At 46.9% G+C, this 23,505-nt stretch overlaps 1 protein-coding gene across 1 annotated transcript in view; it reads right to left on the reverse strand.

Moving 5' to 3' along the window:
- The window catches only part of Slc9a8 (solute carrier family 9 member A8), a 61,287-nt gene extending 54,793 nt beyond the window's left edge, over positions 1-6,494 (reverse strand). Inside the window, exons 1-2 of the mRNA XM_005002814.4 lie at positions 6,381-6,494; positions 4,414-4,592 (exon numbers count right to left, since the gene is read on the reverse strand). Of these exons, the coding sequence (XP_005002871.1) occupies positions 4,414-4,592; positions 6,381-6,394 (193 nt within the window). The 5' untranslated portion in view covers positions 6,395-6,494. The remainder of the gene's footprint in view (positions 1-4,413; positions 4,593-6,380) is intronic.
- Positions 6,495-23,505: the final 17,011 nt, after the last annotated feature.

Raw genomic sequence — 23,505 nt, forward strand, 5'->3', positions numbered from 1 at the left:
AAAGTAAAAACTCTGATGACAAGAACATTAAAGAAATTTAAAGGTGAGTCAGTCCTGCCCCCCAGCTGGCCCCAGCAGCTGGGGACGGACGGCACTTTCCAATGCTCCCTATTTTAGTCCCCCAAACGTCCTGTAGCTGTCATTGCCATGATGTCCATCGACTGTACATGACAAAAGCAGCTTCAGGATGTCACTGCAGCACAGAGTCTGATTCAGACTAGGTGGACTTAACTACGGTGTACCCCCCACACACCTTGCTGGTGGCCTTCGTTCCTTAACTTCTCGATAATGCCTGACTTCTTTCACTGGGTGCTATCAGACTAAGAAAGGTTGGCACTCTGGCACATGCCTGTAATCCCAGCACCAGGCTGAGGCAGGAGGATCCCAAGTTCAAGTTCTGGCAACTCACTGACTTAATAAGACTCTGTCTCAAAACATAAAAAGGATGGGCTGGGGATACAGCTCAGTGGCCAGCACCTGCCGGACAAGCACAAGGTCCCTGGTTCAATTCCCAGTACCATAAAAATACATAAATAAGTAAGTAAGGCCTGGGAGTGGAGCTTAGTGGCACAGTGCTCAAGATGGCAAAAAGGGAGGAAAAAAATGGAAGGAAGGAAGGAAGGAAGAAAAAAGATATCAATCTATTCAAAAAAAGTATTTCTCAACCAAAAATAAAAAATAAGAAAAATACTGCCCTTTCACATGAACAATTCCCAATGTGATTTCATGCCTCAAATGTTAGCAGGCTACACTGCCTCATTAATCACAGTATTAACAGTACTAAACATAACTCTGCTTTTCTTTTTTAAAAAGGAAATGTTTAAACAATCTGTATGGCTGTTAACTGGCTACCCTCAGAGCCCATTCTGACAAATCAGATTTCTTCAATCCCAACAAAAAGTACCAGGAGGCCACAGAAAAGAGTATCTGTTCTGTTTTCATTTTGGGCTTTAAACTATCAATCTGTGAGGTTGTTTTAATGTAAATATGTAACCTTAAAAAATTTAACCTGGGGGGCTGGGGATTTAGCTCAGCGGCATAAGCGCCTGCCTTGTAAGCAGGCGAGTTCGATCCCTGGTACCAATGAAAAGGAAAAAGGCAAAAAAAAAAAAAAAAAAAAAAAAATAACCTAGTTAAAAAATCCCACTTTAAACACTGAAAGCATGAAAAAAGCCGCAGTGCATAAGCTCAGCACGTGACTCCTGAGCAGGCCTGGGTGTGAGCAGGAAGTGGACAGAAAACAGATTGAGGAAATTCAGATTTTGTTCTTGCTCTGCACCAAGCTGGACTTTTAAAAACTCATTTAGCACTGGATATAGCTCAGTGGTAGAGCACTTGCCTGGGGTGTTTGAGACCCCTCAGTTCAACCCCCTATGCCCCAATAAACCATTCAGTCAAGCTTACTCTCACTGGGTGCAGTGGCTCATGCCCCCATTTCCAGTACTTGGGGAAGCTGAGAGAGGAGAATTCTAAATTCAAATCCAACATAGGGACACCTGTAATATAAACCAGCATAGCGGCTCATGCCTGTAATCCCAGCATCAGGAGGCTGAGGCATGAAGATTGTTGTGAGTTCCAGACCAGCCGGGGCTACAAAACAAGCTCAAGGTCAGACTGAACTGCACATGAGACCGTCACAAAAAAAGAGAAAAAAAATCCTGTAACATGCCTGTAACACAAATCTACATTTTCACTTGGTTTATCTATAATAATAAACAAATGTAATCCAGGTTTGGAGGGCTGCAATCTAGAATAAATTATGGACCAATTTCTCTCAATTCACTACAGCTCATATACGCAATCAGTAGTCAGCAAGTTACTTATTTGCAGACATTTTTAAACTTATTTTACTCTGTGTGTATAATTTTTTGAGTCAAGGGCTCCCTATGTAGTTCAGGCTGGTTTTGAACTCACAATGTGGCCCAGGCTTGTCCTCCCGCCTCAGCTTCCTGAGTGCAGGAATTGTAGGCCATCGCATCCAGCTAGTAACTTTTTTTTTTTTTTTAACTCTATCAGATGTTTGGACATCTAATCAGGACCAAATGACAATGATATGTGAGATCAAAGAGAAAAAATGCCTTCAATTTTATGTAAAAAGAACATATCATCTCATCCTGTAAGGCAACCACGTCAAGCTAAGTAAAGATGCTGACCCTCAACGGCCTAGAATCCAAGTAGGCGGAACCGAGACAGCCTCGTGACCCTCGAGCCTGCGTTTACGATCAGTTCAAAGAGAAGACAAGGAGAGCACAGCTGAGCACTTTCTGACCCCCGAAGTACACTGACACCGGGCAGGACTTGGCCTCCCCTGGGACGCATGTCACCAAAAGCGCCTTTGTTATTTGGAACTGGACAGAGCACTGGATTAGCACAGGCTGACCTTAAATGCGCCGCACCCTGAAAGCTTCTTTGGAAATCTTAGTGATGTTTTTCACTCTCCCTTGAAAAAGATTACAAAAGTTTTTTCCAGGCTTGCCTTTTACAGGTTTTAGCGTAGCAAGCTGACAGAACTGTAAACAGAGTAACAATACACAGCCCTAAAAGGAGACTTCTGATTTCTTGAGGAAAGAAATGCTCTCCTTTTTTGTATTCAACTACTGAACAAAAAAGCAAAATGAAAAGAAAACGAAACAAAACAAAAAGGAGTCCTTGGTTCACAGGGTAAAAAAAAATGTCCAGGGTGTATTAAGTCTACCTGGGATATCTATACTGGGATACCGTATACTTCTGGTTTGTGTACTTTCCTGGTATTTGCTTTAAAAATTGTTTAAACCCTACGACACATAAGGATGAATCCTCCATTTCAAATAAAATTATTATACTGTTGTAATTTATTTGATCATTTATCAGGCTGGATACAAATGTGAAAGAAGTTATACTTTTGCTCAAAAACCAATCCTAAAACACAGCAGAGAAATCCACAATAAAAACCCAGTTCCACCTTTGAGTCTTTTGAAAAGATCTAATTTAATTTGAAAGATGACTTTGATAATATTTTTTCAAAAAAGCAGCAAATGTAAATTTCACTTTCAAACAAGTGTTTGGACTTGGCTCACTTTTAAATTCTTTCTTCCTTAGCCAGCTAATCCAAAGTGGTTGTATAGTTTCAATCTGAGTTCTTCTGTCCAAAACAATTATCTACTGTTTACAGGAGTTTTTGCCTGTGGGTGTGTGTATGATTGTGTGGTACTAGAGACTGAACCTAGCTAGGGTCTTAGCACTGAACCACATCCCTGATTTCCACCTCACTTTAAATTCTGAGGTAAAGTCTCGCTAAGTGCCCACATGGCCCAAGCCAGGCCCAGGCTTGTCGTCCCCGGCCTCAACCTTGACAGTTTCTGCCTCTTATTTAAACCTTTTCTCTGAGGTCTGGCAACCTAGATACCAGCCTCTGGTCTTGCCCCAACCAGATGTGCCAATTATTTGACATCTCTGAGTTTAAATTTGCTCACTCACTAGAGGAGGAAGGGGAGCTAATGTTTTAAATTTAAATGAATCCAATTAAATTACATTATTACGTAAGAAACAGTTTTTTTTTTTTGTTTTTGTTTTTTGGTACCAGGGATCAAACTCACAACCTCACACTTGCTAGGCAGGCGCTTAAGCCACTGAGCTAAATCCCCGGCCTAGAAACAGTATATTTTTAAAAAGGGAAAAGCTAGGCTTGGTGATACATGCCTATAATCCCAGCACTCAAGAAGCTGAGGCAGGAGAATCCCTTTGAGTTTGAGACCAGCCTGGGCTACAAAATGAACTTCAGGCCAGCCTGTATTACAGAGCACGACCTGGTTTCAAAAAAGCCAAAAAAAGGAAAGAAAGAAAGAAAAAGAAAAGCCAGACATGGTGGCACATGCCTGTAATTGCAGCACATGGTCGTGGCTGAGGCAAGAGGATCCCTGTGAATCCGAGGCCAGCCTAGGCTACATAGTGAGTATAAGGACAGCCTGCACACATAGTAAGATCCTGTCTGAAAAAAATAACAAAATCGAATAAAAAAAAGTGAGACCGTATCAAAAAACAAAATTTACATCAATGCCTAATAAATCTAAGGGTCAAAATGCTGTTCCCACTGATTCCTTCACATTTGACTCGCCTATCTTTTGCCACCACCAGCTACACACACATACACAAGTGTAATACACACTGACTCCAAAGAGCAAAAATCACATCTAATTTAAATGTTCAAGAGAGTCTCAATCAAAACTTCTTTAGTTTTTTTCTTCCAGAGGCCACCTAAGATAATGCACCAAGGGTTCTTCTATGATTTCCTAAGGCCAAGGGAGCGTCCTGGTATGAAATTATAAACTGGTGGTTTGTCCTCAGTGTTAGAAGCAAAAGTCAGGTGGAAGACTTGACAAAGTACACAACAGAGACAGGGTTAACACACAGACACTCCTGACGGGACATATTCACCTAGGACAAGCAGGGTGAAGAAAATGGTCATGCCACTGGACTGCTCCTCCTGCTGAGCCTGCTCCCCTGTCTGCACCGGGAGGATGGGCTTGGCAGGGGTTGGGAGCACCAGTTTTGTGGTGATGCCCAGGGTGGTGTGGAGGGTGACATTGAAACTCTCATGAGTTGTGTTGGGGAACCTGTTGGAAGACACAAAAAGCAGCAGGATTAGATAAAAGTTTACAAAGGCTCTAAAGTATCAATATGCACACTGCAAACTGGAAGGAGAACTGGGGGACAGTGTTTTCTGGGAGTCCCAGGTTTTGTAAAAGATGAAGGAAACCCTTGCCCGCACAGCAGGAGGGTCTCGGGCTTTTCAAAAGATGAAGGAAACCCTTGCCTGCACAGCAGGAGGGTCTCGGGCTTTTCAATCTAGCCACCTACAGGACAGGAACAAGGAGAAGCAGGCCTGGCACTGAAACATTGCTTGTTCTTCAATATTTGATGGGGGGCCAACTGCAGTCTCATCACAACCCAAGGTTCAACACTATTTAGTGCTTTTATTTCTCCACTTTATATTTCCCTCATTCTTTCTGCAAGTTGAAAAAACCACTTGTCTAGTTCTCGACTGGGTCAGCATTTCCTACCCCACTTTAAGAAATACTGACTGGGGATTTAGTTCAGTGGCTTAAGCGCCTGCCTGGCAAGCGTGAGGTCATGAGTTCGATCCAGAAAAAAAAAAAAAAACTTCTCAGATTTCCCAAGCTCAGGTTACCGCATGTAATACCTCACTCCACCCCACAGCTATGTGCCCACACTCTTCCTCCATTATGTTGGGGCTGTGAACTAGTGCAAACTGATATCATAATAGTGATTATGAAAATTGTTATTTATCCAGCCCTGCATCATTCCAGGAAACAGGTAACACTACACTTCTTGAGAGCTATAACTTGGCCAACATTTCCGTTAATGGCAGAATCAAGCTTTCAAACTCAAATCGCTGGGCAACATCACTTCTTCTGTTTTGTGCACGTAAGGCCTAGTGTAGTGTCTGGGTCAGAGCAGATGCTCAATAAATAAATTTACTAAATGACTTAACACTCACTTGACCAGAGACATCCAAAATGTTGTCAGGTGGTAGATACCAGTATCAATCAAGGGATTCCCTTGTTAATCTTTACATACTCCACGGAAAAGACATCTATGTAACACCAGGCAGACGGTGGCCATCTCCAGGTATGAGGATGGACTAACAGTGGTCTACAGGAAACAGACCCTCCCTCCACCTCACTATATACAGCTGGTCCCGTGTGTACCTCAAAGTACTAAGCAATTTCTTGCTCACGGCCTTTAGGACATGCGGTCATCCTTCCTATCCCTCCGTTCCTTGAACTCAAACGTCCCTTCTTATGGATTTCCCTACTCGCCCACCATTCTACAGTACGCCCTTCAGAGTGCTTAACAGGATTCCAAACCACCTTGTCCATTTATGCTCTTCTGTCCCGATTAAAGTATAAGCCTCCTGATCTGCCTCCTTTGCTACTATGTGCCCAGGGCCCAATCACCTAGATGACCAAGTTAATGAATGAATGAAACTCAGTGGATGACACAGACGCGACATCTAGTCGTTACACAGCTGACTGGGCTTAGTAGGGGTGCGTGTGGAGGATGGGGAGGACTTCCTGGGGAAGGCTGAGCACTAGCAGTCTTCAGATAATCGGAAACTGGGAAAGTGAACTATGGCTCGCGGTTTCGCCGAAAGTGATCTCATGGTCTGCACTGGGTGGCGGATCCCACGCCCGCGGGTCCGGCCTGAAGGAGGCTGTCGGGCCCGAAGCGCCCACACCCACTCCGCCCTCCTCGTAGGCGCCGGCACGGCTCGCGTGGCCAACTGCCACAGGGAGCTCCGCCTTCCAGGGCCAGAGCCTCGCCGTCACCCGCTGGGGCCCAGCCCTGCCGCCTCCGCAGCCCCGGAAAAACCCACTCACTCCTCTTCCGCCATCTTCTCCCCAATCCTGCGAACCTCCAAGACCACCGAGTTCCAAACCACGGGGGTAGCAGGGCCCACGTCGCTTCCGGCTTCCGCTAGAGGCGCGAGCGGGCCGGCGGGCGAGGGGGCGGGGCCTCGGCGAAACCTGGGCGACCCTCTGTCTCGTCGTCTCAGTGGCCCGGGGTGGGAAGGAAGTGCGTGGGCGGACACTGCCGGGACGTTCAGCGCGGAGGTCCGGAGTGGGCGTCCTGACTGCTACCACCCGGGTCTGAATGTCTCCATTGCTGGCCGAGGGTGGTTTCTGGTAAATTGTGAGGTCACTGTGACTCACTCTGAAAGCTAGTTCCTTCCATCCCACCCTCTGGAATTCCCACTGCTAAAAGTAGCGGGGAGGACTCAGTGTGAAGCCTCCTGTGTGCTGGGCATCTAGGCGGGGCGCTTTGCAATCCTAGCCTCAGTTTCCCGCAGCTGTTGAGAGGAATAACCACGTGGACTTTGCAGGATTGTTCAGCATTCCATCTGTAATCATTTATGACTGACATTAAAATAGTGCTGGAAGGCGGGTGTGCTGGCGCACACCTGTAATCCCAGTACTCAAGGCCGAGGCGGGAGGATTGCTAAAAGTTCCAGGCCAGCCTGGGCTACATAGCAAGACCCTGTCTCAAAACAGAGGTGCTGACGATGGAAGAAGAGTGGATCAGTCTCATTGATTGCTTTCTTTCTTTTGGTACTGGGGATCGAACTCGTTCTCATTGATTTCAACAACACCTTTTTTTGAGTGCTGATGATTGACCTCAGGGTCTGAGCTATCCTAGGACCTGATTCTACAAAGTCTTGTGTTTTGTGTCTATAGTTTGGAGAAATTGAACCCAGGCTAAACACTGAGCTACAACCCCACCCTTGTTTTCATTCTATTTTGCGGCAGGCTCACCCTGAGTTGCTGGATTGCCCGACTGCTGAAATTACAGTTGTGCCCACTGCTTGGCACCCAGTAGACTTCTGCTGTGTGCCTAGCAGTGCCATAGGGAAGGTACAAGGGTGGGAGGGTAGGTAGGACCCCATCAGGAAGGCTAATACCTTATCCTAAGACCTTTGAGTCTGATTGACCCCTGCTGCTTCCTTTCTGTCCAGGCCACAGTGTCTCATCTGAGTAATCACAAGAGCTCTCTAAATGATCTCTTTGGTCTTCCACATGTGGATCAAAGCCATCCCTTAAAACTCTATATAATCAGTCCTGTGCTCAAAACCTGTAGTGACTTCCAAGTGAAAAAATAAAACCTTGGGCAACCTGCAGGAATCATACAGAGGCACACACACTGACATTGTCAAGAGTTTGGAACTGAAATGTCTCCCAAAGGATTCATGTGTTCAGAAGTGGGGTTTTTGGAAAGAGATTAGGTCATGAGGGCTTTGACTTCATCAGTGGATTAACCCATTATGGGTTCATAATTTGATGGTATTATTGGGAGGTGAGGAAAACTCAGGAGGTGGGGATGTGACCTTGGGAACCGTATCTTGTCCTTCTGTCTGTCTGCTCTGATTCCTCCTCATTTTTACTATGAGCCAAAATAATCCTTTGAGTTGTTTTTCTCTGGTATTTTGTCTCAGTGACAGAAACTCCCTCAAGACACATTTCTTTACTGTCATCACGGTGGCTCCCTCTGTGTGCGCCCAACACCAAGAGCACTTCTGCCTTTGCACTGGCTGAGCCCTGTGTCTGGAAGACTCCATGGTGACCCCTTGGGCTGTCCTCTCACACGTTCCAGCTTTTAACCATCGTGCATTAGGCCTCCCTGACCACCTGTGTAAAATGAAATCCCTCCCAGGTTACCTTAACTGTTTTTACACTGCTGTCCCAAAATACTGTGTGTTTTGCTCAGATACTTGTTTCCTGGCTCCCTCAGTGTGAATGGACCCTTTGTGAACACAGGAGTGGTCGTCTGTTTTGTTTTTCCATTTTACCTTCAGTGTCTTAAAAAGAGTACCAGGCACATAATAGATGCTCAACGGCTGGAAGATAAGTAACTTAGTTTATTTTAGGTATGTCAGAAAGCCACAGAAGGGTTTCGTTCTGAGAATGGGACCTTGGCTACTTGGGGAGAGAGGAGTGGAGGGGAGTGGGATTCTAGAACAACAGCCCTAAAGTCACCCAAGAAACTTTGGGGTAATCTAGATGCAAGTGGATGGCAGTTGGACAAAGGTGGCACATGGAGGTGGCACAGTGCCTGGACTCGGTGCAGACCGAGGGCAGGGTTTGCTGATTGACTGTGGCAGGTGAAAACAGATGAAGTCAAGGTTTTGGCCCTGAGAATCTGGGCTGAGAAGAGATCTCTGACTGAAACTGAGTTCTCAGTGTTCTTGAGTTAGGATCCTCAGTGTTTACTGAGTCCCGCCTGCAGGTGTGGTGCTGAGCTATTGTTTCCTTCATTCCTAAAGTAATTTTGCACCATAATCCCCAAAAGGAAGCCCAGGGAAGCCGACCCATCTTCTTGGAGTCACATAGAGAGCAAGTGCTAAGCAGAGCAGGTTTAGGAGCAGAGGCCTGGTGGGTTGGAACTGTGTTTTCCTGGCTGTGAAATGGGCCTGACAGCCCGCTGCTGTCACTTAGCACAGAGCCTTGGGGGAAAGGCAGGGGCCACATGCTGAAGAGCTGGGGGCTGTCTGGCCACTTAACTGAGATTTCCTAGCTTTTAACTTTTTCTAGCCCTTTTAACCTTATGAAGGCTGAGACAGAGCCCAGGAAGGTTCTTGTCCAGCACACTCAAGCCCCTGGCCTCTGTCCGCACACCGAAGTACAGCAAAACAAAACCCACAACATAAATACAAACGACAGGGGCTGGGCCTGGTGGTGCACACCTGTAACTCCAGCATTCAGGAGGCTAAGGCAGGAGGATTGTTGAGAGTCTGAGACCAGCCTGGGCTGCATAGCAAGACCCTCTGTCAATGCCCCCCCAAACCCCCAAAAGACAGCACCTGGCTAACCTGGTATGGTGGTACACTACCGTAATCCCAGCACTTGGGAGGCTGAAGCAGGAAAATCACTGTGACTTCGAGGCCAGTCTGGGCTTCATAGTGAGTTTAAGACCAGCTTGAATTACAGAGTAAAACCCTGTCTCAGAAACCAAAGCAGAGCAAAACAACAACCTCCAGCTGGCTGATGCCAGGGATGCCCCCAGCCACTCACTGACCCGCTGCCCTCTCCACAGTGCTTACAGGCTCGGCCCGGTCAGGGCTTTGTGCCAGGGGTGAGGCCCCAGCCTTGGCTTCCCCTGGGCTTGCTGCCAACCCCCAGGCTGCAGAGCTCCACCCCTTCCTACCTGTTCCTGTGAATGAATCTAAAATCTCGGGTCACTGCCCCGGGAAGGCAAATAAAACCATCAGACACACAGATCCCAGTGCTGGTGCCAAGCTAGGTGGACGAGTCACTGACACGGGGCACATCGAGCCTGGCACTCTGGATGCCACTCTGGGGCCTGGGAGGCCTCAGCACCCCAAGGCCGTGTCAGTTTTGGACAGCACCCCCCTCTCTAGAGGGCTGTGAGCAGATTAGACTGCGCCCACCTCTGTTCTCGGTGCCCCTTTGAATCACCTTGGTTTAAATGTCACCTGTTCCTGGAGGCTGCCCAGGCCACTCAGCAAAGAGCAGGGTGGGTCAGCAAACTTCTGCTCTAAAGAGCTGGCATGAATTCTGTGGGCTTTGTGGAGCTTGTGACCGTGAGGTGCCAACTGCACTCCAGAGTGACAGCAGCTGTGGGAAATGCAAACAGGCATGGCCATGTCCTAATAAAACTATGGAGCCGGGCGTGGTGGCTCATGCCTGTAATCCCAGGCTGAGGCAGGACGATCCTTGCGAGTTCGAGACCAGCCTGGGCTACAAAGTGAGCTCAAGGCCAACGTGAACTACATAGGAGACGGTCTCAAAAAGACAAAAAAAAAAAAAAAAAAAACAAAAACAAAAAACCTTTATGGGCACTGAAGTTTGTCATTTCATTTTCATGTGGCACAAAATACCATTCCTGATTGAATTTTTTTCAATCATTTAAAAATGTCATCCCAGCACTTGGTAGGCTGAGGCAGGAGGATTGCTGTGAGTTCATGGTTAGGCTGGACCACACTGTGAGACCTTGTCTTGAAAACACTAAAAAAGAAAAGGAAAAAATAAAAATAGAAAGCATTCCCAGCAGATGGGCTGCAGGGAACCAGTCTTAAACACAAGAAAGTGTCTCTAAGACACGTGTTGATATCAGCTAGTTGTTTCCTGCTTTTCTCCTCCCCTCTTTCCCTTCATTTCCCCTTCCTGAATTTATTTTCATTTCCCTTCCTAGGATATAAGCTTGCAGAAAGCAGGAATTTAATATCTATCCTTCGTCTCTCCCATCCTTTCTCGCTTCTATTTTTTTTCTTCCAGTATTGTATATTGAATCCACTGTCTGTTCATTGAGCTACATCTCCTGGCTTTTGATCTAGAGGCAGGGTCTTGCCTTCCAGACTGGGCTAACCTTTGTGTGTGTGTGTGTGTGTGTGTGTGTGTGTGTGTGTGTGTGTGTGAGACAGGGTCTCACTCCGTAGTGCAGGCTGGCCTTGAGCTCATGGCAATCCTCCTGCCTCAGCCTCCTGAGTGCTGGGATCACAGGCATGTGCCACCACACCTTGTGCTGGGCTCAAATTTAATGATCCTTTTGCCACATCCTCCCAGAGTGCTAGAATTTCAGCACCTGGTGGCTTCTCTTAAACACTTATTTTTACCAGGCATTTTCCCAAGTGCTTCTGCTCATTTACTTAATCCTGTTGTAACTCGAGAGATAGTTATTTTTATTGGCCCATTTTTACAGGTATGGAAATAAAGTCTTGTTCATCACTTTTCCCTAGAGCTTAGAAAAAGACAACAAAATGGGGACCAATGAAAACTTTTTAAGAAAGTTGATATTTCATTTAAAAAATTGGGCTAGAGGATATAGCTTAGTGGTAGAGCTTTTGCTTAGCATACACAGGATCTGAGTCCAATCTCAAGTCCCAGAAAGAAAGTGGGTATGTGTGTGTAATATTTATGGCACGGAATCATCTTAAAGCAGCACAGATTTATTATCTCACATTTTTATTTAGCAGCTTCAAGGTATTGAAATCAAGGGCTCAGCGAGGTGTGTTCCTGCTGGAGCTCTGCGAGAGAACTCCTTGACCTCTCTCTGTCTTCCAGTCCACCAGATCCATCGAGTTGGCCCTCTGCGTGCCTGCAAAGCCAGAACCTCACCCCTGCGCCCTCAGCTCTCTCCCCACCCTTCCTTCCCTTCTGGACCTTTGTGATTACATTTCCTGCCTCAGCCTCGAAAGTGCCTGGAGTACAGGTGGTGCCACCATGCTGGGTGACATCAACATTTTCACTGTTTACTTTCCTGTACTTTCTTCTTTTCTTTAGGGCTTTATTTTGTGTGTTTTTGTTTTTGTTTTGTTGTCCCGTATGCTGACATCTTTTTTTGTTTTCCTGTTGTCACAGTAGGTCTTTGTAATGCTGCACTTGCCTGTTCACCTGTCAGCTCCCTGGTGTACTGTACAATTTTATTTTTTGCATAGTTCCCTGGGCAGAAAAATATTTGTTTCTCCTCTGCTGTAAGTGATGTCTTATAAGCTCCAGTCCCGATCAAGAAAATTTCCCTGTGATATTTTGCACTTGTTATTTCTTTGTAAATTATCAAACTATTTATGCCATGAATGTTTAGGATTGAGTAAAACATAACCACTGGCCAGGTGCTTTGTGTTTCGAGTGACGTCATAGCTGGTGCATAACTCATCAACAGCGTGTACTCCCGTTCAGTTTAGCTGTTGAAAGTTTCCTTCTCAGGTTTCTGTTTTGTCAAAGTTTCCATATCAGTATTTCCATGATGATAAAATACTGGCATCCGGAGTACCAGTTTGCTTCTCTTTGCCATATATAAGCCTAGGGTTTCATCTCTGGAATTCAAAGAGTGTACTGTACAGTTCTCTGGCTTGACATTGCAACATTTCATGTGGAATTTCTGCTCTGTCCCTGTGTACAGTTCCTGTGCTGGGCAGTTTGTGCTGTTAGCAAATGTATCATCCACCAGAAACTGGGAAACCAAATGTCAGATGTTCTCCAGTGAGATCAGGTTCCACCTGCCCACCATGCGGCCTCCTTGACAACGTGCTGTATGACTTCCTCCCCTTCCCTGTCTCATCTCCATTCCTGCATCTGAGCAATGCAAAGCAGAACCTTCCTCCCTGAGAAGTTGTTTTTTTAGACAGAGCTTCCCTTTGTAGGCCAGGCTGGCTTCTCAGGCTCCCGGGTGCTGGGATGGCACGGTGGCACACACCTGTAGTCTGCAGCACTTGAGAGGCTGAGGCAGGAAGGAGGATCAGTGTGAGTTGAGCCCAGCCGAGGCTGCCTAGTGAGACCCCATCTCAAAAACTAAAAAGGAAAAGAAGAAAAAGAATTTCTTGTGGTAAGCGCACTGGTAACCACCTCTAAGGGGGATCCTATTCAATGAGTATTCCCATGCCTGGGCCAGGGATGTAGCTCAGAGGCACAGCACCTACCTGGCAAGTGCAAGGTGCTGAGTTTGATTCCCAGTACCCCTCACCTGTCCTAAAGAAAAAAATGAAAGAATATATTACATATTACCCGTGCTTGCAGTGTGGCCAGCCCTGCTGTTGGCGTGAAGACTGCAGGGGTCAGGCAGACCCTGTGGAGAAGATGTGGGATTTCAGTGGACACAGGACGTGTCCTTTTATGATCAGCCCATGAGACTTTGGGGAAAAGGTGGCAGAACGAACATGTGTTTTCTCTCTCTCTCTCTTTTTTTTTTTAGGGTACTGGGGATCAGACTCATGACCTCACGCTTACCAGGCAAATGCTTGAGCCACTGAGCTAAGTCCCCAGCCCCAGTGTGTTTTCACTTTTGCTATTTTCTGAACAACAAACAAAGACGGTACAGGAACTTTTTTTAAAGGCATAAACCCCTAAGTGCTGGAGAATAGGAGAGGAAACAATAGTAAAAACATTTTGAAGAATTAAAAAACAGGAAAAAAAAATAGAGAACAGGGACCAGGGATTTGGCTCAGTGGTGTAAGCATGAGGTCATGAGTTCGATCCTCAATCCAAAAAAAATGAATAGAAAACAGATGGATGAACAAGTAAACAACTCAGCAGAACCAAGGAAAATGAATCTTCAACCTGTAGTGGAGAAAGACGCGGCCAGCCTGGTTTTCTCTTGAAAATTCTCAAAAACTATAGGCTCACGCCTGTAATCCCAGCACTCGGGAGGCAGGAGGATCCTTGCAAGTTTGAGACCAGCCTGGGCTACAAAGTGAGCTCAAGGCCAGCCCAAACTGCATAGTGAGACCCTCTGTCAAAAGACAAAAAAAAAAAAAAAAAAAACTCAAAAGCTCAGGAACTGGTCCAGCAGGTACTTTTGAAACTAAAACTGAAGTAAGTGGGATCTGTGGAGAGAAGGATACAAAATAAATTGACTAAAAGTCCATTTGAGAACCAGACTTTCAGACCTTGCAAGAGTTTTGTGAAACTTTAAAATTTGAGAACAAAAATGCTTTAAAGTTCTAAAAGAGCCAGATGTGGTGTTGCATGCCTGCAATCTGAGCATTCAGGAGGCTATAGCAGGAAATCTGAATTGGAAGCCAGCCAGCGCTACACAGTAAGTTCAGGACAACCTGGACTACACAGCAAGACCCTCTCTCAGATAAATTATTATTGAAGAGCCAACTAAAATAAAAATATTTCTGGATAAAAAATAAAATAACTATACACTGCTGGATGTGGACAATCTCAAGTTTTCTACTAGCCACCTGCCCTTTCTCAGGGAACTGGAGCCTGCGCCACCCTGAAAGGGGGCCAAACAAGGAAGAATAGGATGCTCGAGCCAGGAAGCAGGATGAGGAGACCCCAGGGGTGCAGTCCAGGTCTGAAGACCGCAGGAGGAGAATGGTAGCACAGTAGACAAGGCGGGAGCCTGAGAGGACTCCAGACCACTCGGCAGAGGGTGTGGAGCGGAACTGACGATGGATCCTGGGAAATTAGCCAGGGCAGACAGGGGAACAAGAAAGAGGATCCGAAACTGTGCACAGAGTAGGGATCATCGGAGCTCCCCAGGGAGCTCAGAAGCAAATGCGTTCGCGGAGTTGTAATGAGGAAAATAATAAAAATGGATGTCACTGAAGGTCATTAATTTTCCTTTCCTTTTTTTAACATTTATTTTTTGTCTTTCTGAGACAAGGTCTCTCTAGGCAGTTCAGGCTGGCCTTAGGCTCACTTTGTAACTCAGGTTGATCTCGAACTTTTGCCAGAATCCTCCTGCCTCAGCCTCCCGAGTGCTGGGATTACAGGCATGCACCATCATGCCCCCCCCTTTTTATTTCTGAGATAGATGTGTTGCTCTGTAATTCAGTCTGGCCTCAGATTCATGGCAGTCCTGCTGCCTCCGCCTGCTGAGTGCAGGGATTATAGGCTTTCGTTAGCATGCTGGACCTCACTAAATCTGAGCAGCTGGTGGGATAGCCAAGGTGTGTACTTACTAGAACAGGTGTGGGAAGGAAAGCCAACCGAGCCCTCAGCACCTGGGGTAGCAAAGCCAATTGTACTAAAATCTGAAGCAGTAGGAAGTTCCAATTAGCTGGGTGTGGTGGCACACATCTGTAATCCCAGCACTCAGGAAGCTGAGGCAGGAGAATCATTGTGAGTTTGAGACCAGCCTGAACTGCATAGCGAGACCCTGTCTCTTAAAAGACCAAAAAAAAAAAAAAAAAAAAAAAGATGGTGGCAATTAGCTGAGCACAGTGGCACACAGCTGTGATCCCAGGAATCTAGGAAGCTGAGGCAGGAGGATTTCAACTTTAAACCCAGTGTAAGCAACTTGATAAAACCCTTGACTCAAAATAAAAAACAGAGCTGAGGTACAGCCAGCTCCATGTGAAGGTCCCATTTTCAATCCTCAGTATAGAAGGGGAGAGATGAGATAGTAGAATGTTGTTTAATGACAGGAGTCAATTACCAAAAAAATCAGCTCAGAGGGTTGTCTTCGGGGGAGCAAAAGGGAGAGGAGACAAAAGGTGGGATTTCTGTCCTTGGAAATTATTTTCTATCTTCAGAAAACTTGACTCTTCAATTTATGTGCATGTGTTACCTCAATTCAAATAAAGCCTAAAAACAATATGGGGGAGTGTTAAAAATTTAAAACCAAAACATTTAAAAGGAGCTGGGGATGGTGCCCCAGGCCTATAATCCCAGCTATTCCAGAGGCTGAGACAGGATGATCTCAGTAAGGCCAATGTGGGAAATTGAATAAAACATCTGTCTTAATGTAAAATTTTAAAAAGGGATTAGGGTAGTTCAGTGGTAAAGCCTTTACCTTCTACATGCAAGACCTTGGGTTTAATCCTCAATACCACAAAATAAGTAAAATAAAATGAGTCTGGTGTGGTGCTGAGCATCTGTAATCCCAGAACTCTGGAAGGCTGAGGCAGGAGGATCATCAAGTTTGAGCATATCCTCAAAATTGCATGCTTTAGCAAGGTCCTGTATCAAAATGAAAATAAACAGAGCTGGAAATACAGCTTAGTGTCAAGATCCTGGGTTCAGTCCCCAGTATCAAAATAACTAATTGTAGTGGCACAGTTCATAATAGCCAAGTGTTAGAAATAGCCCAGATGCCCATGAGCTGATGAATGATAAAGATGTGGGGTTTTATACAATGGGGTACCACTCTGCCTTAAAGGACGATAAGCTGGAGACTTCTGGAGCTAAATGGATGCACCACTAAGGGAAATGAATTGGACACACAAGTTTAAACACCGCATTCTTTCTGTGCTATGAGAAACAGGAAGTATAAATAAGGACTGAAATGTATAATAGATGTTGGGACATGGGAAGAAAATGTCCAGATGAAAAGGGAACAAGGGAGGGGGAGGAGGAAAGGAAAGAAGGAACAAGAGGAAAAACAGAGGGGCAGCATGGGGGCCGGGGATTCAGCTCAGCGGCACAAGCGCCTGCCTGGCAAGCGCGAGGTCGTGAGTGTGATCCCCAGTACCAAAAACAAAACAAAATGGAAAGAAGGCAAGCTCTTGTAAATAAAGTGAGGAAAGGGGGTTGAAGGGAGGATAGGGGAAGGGAGTGGGAAAAAAGAAGCAGTGAGGTGTATCATGGACAGGTACAAACTCCTGTGATGAGTGTGGTCACTATGTACTTAGCAGTTAAATGTAGGGGAAAATAAATACATAAATGTCAAAGGAGGGCTGGGGATTTAGCTCAGCCACATAAGCACCTGCCTTGCAAGCGTGTGGTCATGAGTTCAATCCCTGGTACCGATAAAAAAATAAAAATAAAAAAATAACTGTCAAAGGATAAGAATAATATCTATCAGCTGGGCTTGGTGGCTCATGCCTGTAATCCCAGCACTTGGGAGGCTGAGGTGAGAGGATCCTTGTGAGTTCAAGACCAGCCTGGGCTACAAAGTGAGCTCAAGGCCAGCCTGAACTGTATAAACTGTATAGCGGGACTCCGTCTCAAAAAAAAAAAAAATAATATCTTTCTTTCTTTTTTTCTTTCTTTGGTATCGGGGATGGAACTCATGACCTCGCACTTGACAAGCAGGTGCTTGTACTGTTGAGCTAAATCCCCGTCCCAAAGAATACCTATTGAAATGTTTTGAGAATGAGTAACTCTGAATTGTGGATCACACACTTTTGTCTTCCTTTGGTTAAGTTTCTCATCACTTTTAAGCAAATGACGTGGTCTGAAATATGAAAAAAATATTTGTCTAAGGGAGGGAGGAAGGATGAGCCCAGGGCGGCCTGGCAGTGAGTGTTCCCATCTGTCACCAGGTCTTAGGGTGCAAAGGCGACCTGGGAGGTGGCAGGGAGAGCATTGCTAGGGTTTGGTGCCACACAGAACAGGAGGGTGAGGCAGCATCAAGACGAAACTGTCAGCATGCCACAGGCTCGGCTTCCCGTGCTGGGCAGGTACATCAGGCTGGCATCTGTCTAGCTGAGCATTGCCGGTCAGCCTGGGGCCAGAGGCTTTGTTCTCCGCCTTGTTCTCCCCTCCTCCTGCCATGTCACCTGGCAGTCAGCAGGCTTGGCTTCATGTCTTCCTCTTTTTTCTGTGTTTGTTTCATTTTGCTTGCGATGGGGTCTCACTGTGTAGTGCAGGCTGGCCTTGAACTTGCTATGTTGACCAGCTGACCTTAACTCCTTGCCATCCTCCTGCCTCAGCCTCCCAAACTGGAATTACAGGTGTGTCCCACCACATCTGGCTACATTATGTCTTCTGAAGAACATTATGTCACGTTACGTCAAAATCAGCTCATGTCTCCTCTTTTGGGGGTACCAGGTATCAAACTCATGACCTTGTGCTTGCCAGGCAGGTGCTTATGCCGCTGAGCTAAATCCCCAGCCGGCCTGGTTCCTCTTTTATGGTGAACAAAACCCAGATACCACTTAGTGGTGTGCAAGGTCCTGCTAGGGCTGCTTCCTGCGCCCCGGGGTCTCGACACCCCCTGTACCTCAGCTCACTGGGCTCAAACACCACTGGTCTGCTTTGAGCCTGCCAGCTCATGCCCCTCAGGACCTTTGTACTTGCTGGCCTTCATCCACCTGAAGCTCCATCCAGATCGCTGCCTCCTGCCCAGTCCCAGAGGGAACAGACCTGCCCGAGGTCGTCTCCTGCCTGCCCCGGCTGCGGACCGTCTCTTTTGGAATTTCACTTTCTTGCTTTCATGGCACAGAATCATAGGAAATTATCTTGTTCAACTTTAAATGTTTTTTAAAAAATTTTAAATGTCTTAAAAATAATTTTTAGGTAGGGCCTAGTGGCACATGCCTATAATCCCAGCACTCAGAAGGCTGAGGCAGGAGGATCGTTGCAAGTTTGAGACCAGCCTGGGCTGCAAAGTGAACTCAAGGCCAGCCTGAACTGCATAGAGAGACCCTGTCTCAAAAACAATTTTTTTTTAAAGAATTCATAGAATATAGACTTCCCTGTGTGTGTGTGTGTGTGTGTGTGTGTGTGTGTGTGTGTGTGTGTGTCTGTGCGTGTGGTTACTAGATTAAATCCTGAGCCTTTGTACTGAACTACAAAACCCCTTTTTTTTTGGTTCTGGGAATTTAACTCACCACCTTACACTTGCCAGGTAGGTGCTGTGCTGCTGAGCTGTATTCCTGGCCGCAGCCAAGCCCTTTTTTATTTTGAGACAGGCTCTCACTGCATCAATAAATTGCCCAGGCTGGGCTGGAACTTGTGCTCCCCTTGCTTTGGTCTCCTGGAAAGCTGGGGTTGCAGGCTTGTGCCACCATCCAGGCTCCCTTTTTCTTCAGCTGAGTATTGAACCGAGGCCCCTGCATGTGGGAGACCAGCACCAAGCTACACCACCAGTCCTTTTTAAAAATTTACTTTGCTGAGCATGGTAGTGCACGCCTGTAATCCCAGCATTTGGGAGGCTGAGGCAGGAGGATCACTGCAAATTTGAGGCCAGCCTAGGCTACAAACGGAGTTCAAGGCCAGCCTGAACTGCAGAGTGAGACCTGACTCAAAAATCAATAAATAGGGGCTGGAGGTTTAGCTCAGTGGCATAAGCACCTGCCTTGAAAGCAGGCAGTCGTGAGTTCGATCCCCGGTACCGATAAAAAGGAAGAAGACAAAAAAAAAAAAAAAAAAAAGACAATAAATAAATAAAGTAGTAAGTAAGTAAATAAATATTGGAATCAAGTGTGGAGGCACAGGCCTGTAATCCAAGCACTCCAGAGGCTGAGGCAAGAGAAGAACCATGAGCTTGAGGCCAGCCTGGGCTACATAGTGAGACCCTGTCTCATAAAACCAAAAAAGGAAGAAAAAATTATGTTAAGACAGGGTCTCTCTAAATTAGCCAGGCTGGCTTCAGACTCTCAATCCTCCTGCCTCAGCCTCCTGAGTGTCCGGGATGATAGGGCCCTGCACCATCAGGGCTAGCTTTGCTTTGCCACAGCTAAGAGTGCATTTTGGTGGCTTTTAACATACTCACTGTGTTGCATAAGCATCGGCACTCACCAGTCCCCTTGTTTATCACCCCAGCAGGAAGCTCTGCTTGTTAGGGGTTCACTCCTCCATCCACCCCGCAACCTCTCTTCTCTCTTCATAGAAATAGAATAAAAATGTGTCTGGCTTCTTTGACTTAGCATGAGATTCTGTTTCTCTTAAAAATGTGCCTCCTAGGGGCCGGGGATTTAGCTCAGCGGCATAAGTGCCTGCCTTGCAAGCAGGCAGTTGTGAGTTTGATCCCCAGTACCGATAAGAGGCAACAGAACACTGCCTGCAAAAGCCGTTCAGCGTGGGTTATGTGTTTATTATGTGTTTTGCACACAGTAGCACAAAAACCTGTCCCAAGGAAACCATCTGTCTAAACTGTTTTGTTTGTTTTTGAGACAGAGTCTCACACTGTAGTTCAGGTTGGCCTTAAACTCACTTTGTAGCCCAGGCTGGCCTCGAACTTGCAGTGATCCTGCTGCCTCAGTCTCCAAAGAGCTCAGAGTACAGGTACGTGCCACATTGCTGGCTGTCCAGCCTGTCTGCTCTTCAGCAAGCTTCTGTCCCTTCTAGCCTCACCTGGGGGCTGCTGAGGGGTGGGAGGCCAGTCTGGGGACGGCTCCCCTTCCCAGCTCTGTGCCAGCCCCACTGTCACATGCCAGCCTGTGACAGAGGACACCAAGCACCAGCTTCTAAGGGCTCTTGCTGGCCCAAATCGTACAACAGTTAAGGTGTTTATCTTACATCCAAGTGGAAAGGGACACAGGTGTGGAGAGTGCACGGCTTTGGGGTGCAGAGAAGGGTCCACGGCGGTCAGAAGGGACCTCGGACCTCAGCTGTGCAGCTTGGAGGAGCACTCCAGTGAGCCTGGAGCAGACCCTTCCCAGGTGAGGGCTCGGGTGGACGGCATCTCGAAGTCAGCCTGTGGCAGCCCACGCACAGGACACGACAGAGCCTGCGAAGCTTGGCACTGGCAGGACAGGGGCAGGGAGTGGGCGCTGGAAAACAGAACAAGGAAGACAGTGGCCGTGCTGCCTTCCGCCCTGAGCCAAGGCCAGGCTCTCTTTGGGGACCTCACGGCTGGCCACATCCCTTGTGCCATGGGGTACACAGGGGCCAGTTAGGAATTGAGGACCCTGACACCAGAGCCATGTTTCCAGGTTTGAATCCCAGTCCTGCCTCAGTTAGCTGCTCTGTGCCTCACTTTCCCCAGGTTACGTGTTAGACCATTGTTTTTGGATTAAATGAAGCGTTTAGAACCATGCCTGGCACATGTGCCCTCTATGGGTGTTTAGCAAGTAACCCCCGACCCCGTGCATTGGCCAATGTGTGTGCAGATGGGGTAACTGCACGGGGTGGGGTGTGTGTGCTGCTTTCCTCAGGAAAGAAATACAGGTGGCAGGGACATCTAACCACAGTCCTCTTACCTCACTTATAGCCCCAAAAGGAAGTTTCTATTTCCTAATAGCAGAAAAGTAGAAAATCCTCAGCTGTCCATGAATATGAGAATAACCGCAGACACCCCAAACAATGGCTAACATTAGTGGATAGTAACTTGGGAAGGGACACTGTATGGTGGCCCTGAAGCCACACTGCCTGTGTGTGAATCTCAATGTTGTGTCTATACCTGTGACCATGGGGGAATAACCAAATCTTTCTGTGCCTCAGTTTATCCACCTGTGAAATGGGGTTAATAAGTTTGTTTTTTGGTGGGGTTTTTTTTTTTTTTTTTTTTTTTTTTTTGTCTTTTGAGACAGGGTTTCCCTATGCAGTTGAGGCTGGTCCTGAGCTGACTTTGTAGCCCAGACTGGTTCTGAACTTGCAGTGATCTTTCTGCCTCAGCCTCCTGAGTGCAGGGACTACAAGCATGCAGCTCCATACCCGACTTCTTGCACATGGTAGGCAAGTGCTCCAACATGAAGCTATAGTCCCAGCCTTTTAGAAGTTTATTTTGAGATAGGGTCTTGCCAAATTGCCCAGACAAGCAATGCTCCTGCCTCAGCCTCTCAGGTAGCTGGAATTACAGGCATGTGCTACAGCATCAAATAAAGTGGGGTTAAAAATAGTGCTCATGATATAGGACTCTTGTGCATATAAAGTGAATTAATACACAAAGAGCAACTAGTGCTCAAAAGATCTTAGATATTACTGTTTAATAAAAAGTTCAAGTTTACAGTTTAAACATACAACTGGACATTGAAAAAACCTGCAGTAATTTAGGAAATGCTCTAAATTTGTGACTGTTTTCCTGCTGTCTTCTTCACACTGTTTTGTATCATCTGAAAGCCATATTGATAGTTGTGAGCCAGCATTACTTTTGTAATCAGAAAAAGAATGAATTCCATTTGGGGGTGAGGTTTAAACAGCAGCTCTGAGTCCAGAGTCAGGACGGTCAGTGAGTTATTTGCCTGGCTTCCTTGTGTGTTTAAGGATGGCTTTGAGCCGGGCGGGTCTTGGTTGGACACGAAGTCACCCTTGTTTGCCCAAGTCTTTTCCGCGTGAATCACGAGGAGTCCATTAAAGGCAGGGTGGGCGCTCCGCCCTGCTCTGTGTTTTGGGGGAGGAAGCGCTGACCCACCCACGTCCTGTTTTGCAGTCACAATCATTCAGTGTGGTCTGAGAAGCAAACACATCTCCATAAACCGACTGATGGCTGCCCTGTGTTCATCTCAGTCACAGCCACACCTGCTGCCCTAGAAAGAGACTGTGACCACGCTGTTCTGCAACAAACCACCTGGTAACGGAATGGCATTTAGCCAACAAATGTGTGCAGGATACTTAGCCACCCTCTTAGGGCCCGAGGGACCCCGCAATGACAGTGTGTGTGTGTGTGGGGGGGGGGATCCCCGCTGTCATAGAGCTGACATTCCGGTAAGAGCAGAAATGCACAAGCAAGGGAAGAAAGGCGTTAATTTGGGGAGACAAACCTTATCTAACCCATGAGCTCAAGGTATCTTTACTGTCCTTCTCTCACAGATAGGCACCTGAGACTCCTGGAGATCAGATGAGAAGCCTGAGGTCAGGCAGGGAGCGGACTTCGGACTTCCATCCAGCGCTTCTCTGGCTGCAGATTCACCGCAGGCACAGTTTTTAAGCGCTGGGAGCCTGAGTCCCTGTGAAGTGAGACTTCCATTAGCACCATTCTGCAGATAAGAGACCTGGAGGAAGAGGTGGCTGTTGGCAGGAAGGCTTGCAGATCTGAGGCTTTGCTCTCTAGCTTGTGATTCAGAGCCAAGAAGAGAAATCCATCAGCTGGAAGGGAGCAAGGAAATCCTCAAGGCTACAAAATGCCAGCATCTGGGTCGGGGGTATAGCGCAGCGGCACAAGGGCCTGCCTGGCAAGCATGAGGTCGTGTGTTCGATTCTCAGTACCCCCACAAAAAGCCAGCATCTGATTCTGACCCAGGAGTACTGGGAAACAGAGACCCCAGGAACTTATTTGTTCTCTCTTTGGATTGGCTGTAAATTAAATTTGAGCCAGGAATAGTGGTGCATGCCTGTATTCCCAGCGCTCCAGAGGCTGAGACAGGAGGATTGCCATGAGTTCAAGGCCAGCCTGAACTGAACAATAGTGAGACCTCTCCTCAAAAACTCTCTCTAAAAGATACAAAATCACACAGAGAGCCAGGGACGGTGGTGCACACCAGTGATCCTAGCACTCTGGGAGGCTGAAGCAGGAGAATCACAGATTTGAACCCAGCCTGGCAACTTGGTGACTTAGTGAGACCCTGTCTCAAAATAAAAAGTATGGGAGTGTAGTTCAGAGCAAAGGTTCTGGGTTCAAGTCCCAGTCCTGCAAGAGAAAAAGAAAGAAAGAAGGAAATAAATTACACAAGGAATAGTCACCATTTTAGAAACACTGGAAATACCAGCACAGAGTAAGCTCCCACACATACTTCAGAATCTCCTTGTGGCAGTCGCCTTGTGCCTCTGTTTCTCTGGGCAGGTGGCCAGGAAGCCATTCTGGGGAGGTGGCTTTGGAGCTGAGCCCTGAAGGGTGGGATGGGACCACCACGTGGAGCGTGCTGGGACAGATGGCCCAGCAATGCAAAGCTCTGTGGTGGAAATGCTCCTGGCCGCTCATAGGGACAGAAGGAGACCA

The sequence above is a fragment of the Cavia porcellus genome, unplaced genomic scaffold, assembly GCF_034190915.1.
Source record: "Cavia porcellus strain 051 isolate PalLab524CR breed Dunkin Hartley unplaced genomic scaffold, mCavPor4.1 scaffold_5, whole genome shotgun sequence".
NCBI lineage: Eukaryota > Metazoa > Chordata > Mammalia > Rodentia > Caviidae > Cavia > Cavia porcellus.